Genomic DNA, 6,737 nt, shown 5'->3' on the forward strand with positions numbered 1-6,737 from the left:
ACTTACTTTTTAAGACAACTGCAACAGCTACAGGTTACACACCGCTTAGGGAGAATACTGCTGTATAGTCTATGCAAAGCATTTGATCTACAGCTCACATGCCTCGAACGGAAGCATCTGTTCTTGGCATGTAGAGCTGTAGATTCACATGTGCCCACCTGCCTCCCCGGGTTCCTATACATGTTGCAGTTCTCTATTACCTTATATATATATACACATGGACATCTCTATTCTATTCTTGCTAACTCCATTCTCATCCTCTATGGGAAAACAATCTAAACAATAGAGTCGCTGCCCTTGCGCACTACCACCGAAAGGAGGAGTCACCTACCTCGTGACTGGAAAGACTTCTTCGAAGAAAAACAAAGTCCAACATCTGGAACCAACACTAGATGGCAAGAGTATGCAAAGCATGTGAATCTACAGCTCTACATGCCAAAACAGATGTTTACTGGGTAAGTAACATTATCATTATCATTGCTGAGTGGGGATCCCAGCAAGCTATGAAAGCCGACTTGAGGGAGGGGATAGATGCCTGCTTACCTGGCACACCATTCCCGCTATGGCAATGGCAAGTACATTTTTTGTATGGCACTAAATACAAGACAGCACTGAATACAAGACACCTGACATGAATTTGTTTATCTTTTCATTCCTTGCAGAATGAAGTTCAGAAAGCTGGCCACCATCATCCAGCCATTTGCAATCGTGTGGAAGCTGAAGTTATTGTCCATTCTGACTTCTCTGCCTCTGAGAGGAGTTGTGAATGTGAGCAGAGCAGGTCGGAGAGTGAAGATGTCATCACTGAGGTGGACGAAGAGCGGGCATTCAGTCCGTTGGAAGAGATTCTGCCTCAACCTGCCACCCCCTCTCCGCCAGGCAGAGAGGATACTGGGCACGACTTTGAAAGACCAGAAGAAGCTCACCAAATGCAAGAAGAACTTTTCCATGTAGACAAAGATAGCGAAAAATTGGAAGTCGCTATAGCACCTAAGCTTGCCAATGGCTTCCACAGGGATGGTGAGAACATCAGCCCACTGTGCAACAGAGAGACGGACTTCCTCAAGGAAGGCACAGAGATCTCACGTCTGGATATGAGTTGCCTAAAGGGAGGTCGAGTAATGTTGCAGGTAGAAATGAACTACATGGAAGATAGAGGGAGCTCAGAGGCAGACAAACAGCCTCTTCTTTGTCCAGGTCTGCAAGATACCTCACTGTGCAATATCTCCTCTGCAAGCAATTCAACCTCAGCATCTGAGCAGACATGTTCCTAAACCTCACGGAGCCAACCCAAACTTTGATCATGCGGGTAGCTTCTAGATATAAACAAGACAACATGTCCAAATGTGATAGCTATTAAAAACCACATTACAGGGGTCAGTTATAGCCAGGAGATTAGGGCTTTTATGATAGCTCTGTGGGTAAAAGCCAACTTCAGAGAATGTTGTTTCTCTGCTGGCCAGAGTTTCAAATCCAAGTGAACTGACTCAGATTTTTTCCCTTTTGGGGCCAATAAAATTAGTACCTTTGGGTTACTTAAGAGGGTGGTTGGTAATATGAGGTAGTTACGTTTCTCAGTGTGCTATATAAATCATTAAGATGAATTTTAAATTCATGGTTAAAGAAATAGGACCAACACAACAAGTAGGAAGTCTTATCATTTCTAATCATAACTTGAAAGGCTGCAGTGCGAGACGACAAGCATTACAAGAATTCACTGAATGTAATATTTCTTTCTATTGTGGCTATATTGACTTCCAGCTTACCACATAATGTGCCTTTTGCTCACTTGTTGGCCTTTTTAGGTAAAGAATTCTAGAAAATGACTGTCAGAAAAAAACAGCAGTAGGCCAGCACACCTTCTTACTGAGAGTTTTTCTTGTTTCCTCTTGGCATCCGTCTGCCGTTGTACAGAAGAAAGACAGTAAACTCCAAACGGACTGCAGAAGGAAGTCATCTAGTCATTCACTGTAAGCCTCCATATTGAGTTTTGCTAAGATTCGACCTCCAGGAGTACTAAGGGGTTTGTTTCACAGAGCTCAGATTTCTGTCTAAAAGTAAAAGAAATATATCTATATATCTTTTTTTACATCTTTTTTCAGACATCTAGAGGTTAGATGGTTCAAGTAATGAAGATCTTTTGAATCCGTTTTCTCTGAGGCTATTCCTGCAAATACTGCCTTCATTGCGTCACTGACCAGCACACTCTGCCTTCTTGCATTTTATGTGAGTCACAGTCATCTGAGGTTTTTTAAAAACACTACTTTTTCATGTCCCAAGTTATCACTTCCAAGTGAGGAGATGCAAAGTAAATACACGTCTCCTCACACTATGCAGACTTTGGCCATTTTGATAGAAACCGGGATCTAGCTATCATTGTTGCAGCAGGTGCAGTATAAGCTGGGGTTGGCGGAATGTTTCATTTCACCAGCTGAATTGTCGGAATCTTGCGACTCCTTGTTACTCTTATAACAAGCTGATCTTGCCAAATTCTGCCAATGGCCACCTGGTGGAATTTTTTCCCCGATAAACTCCAGAAATTAGAGCGAGATTTGAGATTTGCCATCTCCCAGCATGATTTTCTAACGTGGGTGGTCGCGAGCAGTCACGGTCAGAAGGCTGCTTTTTGAGTAGATTTGCTGCCACTCAAGTCCATTTCTACTCGAGCAGCAGCAAAATCAAATCAGGTGGCCGGGCACTGTTGCTCACCGCTTGGTGCTGTTCACGCTGCTTTTTCAGTGCTGCTCATGCTACTGGCACTAAACTGCAGTGCGGCGTGCATATTTTCCTCCTCTGGGTGGAACTCCACTGAATATTGCAACTCTCGGAGTTTCGCCCCACAGAGTTCCCGTGAATTCCGCACACCCCTAATTGTAAGCTGGGGTCGCTGATATGATGGGCCCGCTGCACCTCAGTAATAGCTGCTCTTTACAGTTCAGCTGGTGGAATGTAGACCCATTTTCCTTCTACCCCTCATTCTCCTCCGTGATGGTTGCTGTGCTTCAGTCACTCTCTTGGGCTTGCGGAACCCTTTGGGGGAAGCCTCTCTGCAACAATTGGACCCACCTTGTTCCATACTTTCATGTGATTACTAGCTCTTGTAGACGCGCCCATCCACATGGGAGATTTTTCCAGCATGCTCGGCCACACACCATCTAAGAGACATGGCACTGATTAGTTCATTGAAGACTTTCTTCAAGAGACGGCTGATGGAGTTCTTTTTCAGTAAACTGTTGCTGAGATGGAGTCACCACCCCTCTTCTGATCCTTCACTTGCTCCACAGGATTCTATCGTTCCCACGTGCAGCTCCCTAATTTCCTTTGTAGGTATAAGTGTACTATACCAATGTTTCGAAGCAACACGTCAGTCCCTTGCTCTGGCCTTTCTTCCAGCTCTTTGCCGGAAGGGCCGCCAATAGCTTCTTACTTGTTTGATTCTGGATCCTTCCAAGACCAGAGTTAGGAATCCTAGTTGTCATCCCCACGACACAAGCCATGGCTCTGATTGGGTCAGTGAAGCATGTAGAATACGACTAGCCTGACAAATGGTTTCTTTCATGACTTAAGGGAAGGCACCGTGGATTGGGATCAGGAATGCAGAAAGTGTGCTGGTCACCATCCTACTACAGAGGGAAGAATAAAAAGACCACAGTCCCACTTCAGGTGTCTAATAAAGTTGCAAAAAAATTTCTGGCCCTAGTGACATCTTGTCTCTGTTGTAGTGAAAAATATAGTGCCCGCGTACAGTTTTCCCTCTAATGTGATCCTTCTATTGCTTCTGCTACTTTGCACATTCTCATAATATTATTGCTGCCTGACGGTAAGGAAGCATTCAGTGCTGAGGTGCCTTCTGATAAAGATTCAGTATTAATTGGAGAGTGCTTTTATCAGTACATATTTCTGCTCCTCAGACAAGCCAAATCACATGGATTGCTGTTTGCCACTATCTTGTAAGATCCCAATGAAAATTACAAGGAACATCATCTATCTTTGTAACAGAAGAAGTACATGTTATGCGTATCAGAGACAACGATCACAGAGATGTATATGCTGAGTGCCTCTTTAATGGCACTGAAAGACTGTGAAGGGCACAGCCTTAAGGCCAACGCTGATGTGTCCTGTGCTGCTAGTCTCCTCCCGCCTCACATATGGAGCTCACCGTTTAATGTACTTGGAAGGGTCTCTTTGGCTGTCAAGCAAAGAGATCCCTGCTCAGTTCAAGACCACAGTGACTGTAGCCAAATTGTCCTCCATTGTTATGAAAGAGCTGCAACTTATATTGTCTGAAACTCATGAGGCGCTCACCGAACAGGCCATTCAACAATGGTTTGTGGAGTTCAGGACTGTGTTGCTAGGAGCGCCTGTCAGTACACGTCCTTCAGTAGTTTTAGGTAAGACTTAAAGGTCTTTCAGTGGGTTCTTTTGGGCCACATTCAGGGAGGCCTAAAACAAGAAAAAATATACACCCCTATCCGAGAGGTCAAAGAACGTTGGCAGTGTTGTACTTGTGCCAGTGGTTGCAACTGGTGGACACTGGTGCCTAATTTTGGGGATCAGAGCGTATTTTTTATTTTTTTTAAAGTATTTTTATTGAACAGCGCACAGTTCCAGTCAGATACACATCCTACTATGGGTCATTACATGGTATATACATCACATCATGCGCGGGGCACTGCAGTGTGCAAATTAGCAAGACTCATATACCCTGAGCAACACATCATAATACCCCATTGATCGTTTTAACATATGCAACTACCTCCCCAGAACTTATTTTTTTATCATCAAGCTTTGACCTGTAGGAAGAAAGATAAAAGCAGAAAAGTTGAAAGAAGGAGGAAGAAAAAGATAGGAAACTCATGACAAAGAATCAAAGCAGGAAAGACAATAATTTGCCATAGTTAAATAAAGAAACATAATGTGTAAAATGGCAGAAGAAAGGGTGAGTGGGTGGAAACCAGACTAGGCAGCCTTCATATGTGGCAGTCTCGGCAAATGGCAGCGTTTGTGGCAAGCTCACAAAAAAGTCTGGCCCCTGCACATGTTTCTCCAAATTGAGCATTGAGTCTTGCTTTCCATATGAGAGAGTGTTTGAGGACTTGTGGCAGTTGAAAGAAAATGACCAAGGACCCTAGGGTTCTGTCAGTGGTGGGCAAGGATGTCGACTGTTCTATCTGATTAGTTGTCCTTCTTTTCCTGCTCATGTGAAATCAGACATCGGGTCATAATTCAAAACACTTCTATTCCAGGACGCAATCTCCTCTGTGGAGTTTGGTCATATTATTTTTCCATAATCTTAAAGGAAGGCCCACATATTTGTGGTTTTGAGAATGCACAGTGAATTGGAATGTCATCCCAAGCAATTGCTAGTAGTTAGACTTATTGCAAGCATCCTGCCATCACCTTTTGTGTGTTTAATTTAATGTCCTTTGTGGCCAAGGGTATGCCCAGGCGTAGGTCTCTTGCTCATTGTGACACTGGATTGGTAAACAACGTTTACCACGAATCTTTCTCCCCAAAGGGAATCACAACGCGGTCATTACAACGACCGCGTTGTGATTCCGCATACCATTACTCCGCAAGTCGGAACAGCGACTTGCGGGGGGGGGGGGGGTTGGATTTAAAATCCAACACCTTTCCTATTGCCCGCACTTACTGGGAGTTGGAATAGTAAATTATACTATTCCAACATCCAGCGCCCCCCCTCCGCAAGTCGTTGTTTTCGACTTGCGGAGTAATGGTATGCGGAATCACAACGCGGTCGTTGTAACGACCGCATTGTGATTCCCGGCGGGGAGAAATATGGCGGGATGGCATCACATATTCCACTGGAACCAAGCAAGAAGATCTGGCTTGTTAGTTTGGCTGGACTGTTCCCATTGAAGCAGAACCAAGCTTTATTTGCGTATGACTGAGTTCCAACTGAGACTGCCTGGTGGGCAGCATGTGGCAATGCTACCGCGAGTTATTGCCAGTGGTTAGACTTATTGCGAGCATCCTCTCATCACTTTCCATGTGCTTGAGTGGCTGCAACCTGCATGAGACAAAGAAAAACACCTTTACCCCTGTGTGGACAATTGGCTGATCTAAGCCGGTTCACCTTTGGCTACTCTTCAGTGTTTGACGTCACAAATAAAAAATACGTGGATCATGACCTGGCTTACTATTGGAGAATGTCGCTCTGGTTCCAGCATTATACTTGTTTATTGATTTATATTGTGCTTACTGGACATCTTAAGGGCGAGAGAGGCCAGCTAGGAGGTTAGTGTTGTGGGTACTGATGCTGCCTATGGCCCTGGCACAGCAAATGTGGCATTTACTTTGAGTGATACGTGGAAAGTTTGTTTTTCATCTTGCCAAGGTATTTGACCATGGATCCTTTAAGGCATTTTTATGTGGTGAATAGGATCTTGCATGTTACACTTGCTTGAATGGGGATTCACTGAAAGTAATTACTTATAGGCTGCTAATTGTTGACATCTTTAAAATATAAGACATTTTGCTCAGTTAGGGGAATTTTTGACAGCTTATGATTTGATTTGTGGGTTATTCCGGATACACAACAAGGCCCAAGTGGCGATGCGAGTTGGTGAAACTTCCAAGGTGTACTTTTCTGCGGTTATATGTGGCAGGGTCCTTTTAAGAGTCTGAGTAGTAAGAAGAATAACTTTACTACAGCTCCTGTTTGTGTGTTTAGTTTGAGGTCATCACCCACATGATTCATTTTATGTGCCCTTAGT

At 44.1% G+C, this 6,737-nt stretch overlaps 1 protein-coding gene across 1 annotated transcript in view; it reads left to right on the plus strand.

Moving 5' to 3' along the window:
- IGDCC4 (immunoglobulin superfamily DCC subclass member 4) overlaps positions 1-5,522 on the plus strand; it is a 732,192-nt gene extending 726,670 nt beyond the window's left edge. Inside the window, exon 20 of the mRNA XM_086958027.1 lies at positions 663-5,522. Within this exon, the coding sequence (XP_086814153.1) occupies positions 663-1,274 (612 nt within the window). The 3' untranslated portion in view covers positions 1,275-5,522. The remainder of the gene's footprint in view (positions 1-662) is intronic.
- The last annotated feature ends 1,215 nt before the right edge of the window (positions 5,523-6,737 follow it).

This window comes from Lissotriton vulgaris, chromosome 2_1, assembly GCF_964263255.1.
Source record: "Lissotriton vulgaris chromosome 2_1, aLisVul1.2, whole genome shotgun sequence".
NCBI lineage: Eukaryota > Metazoa > Chordata > Amphibia > Caudata > Salamandridae > Lissotriton > Lissotriton vulgaris.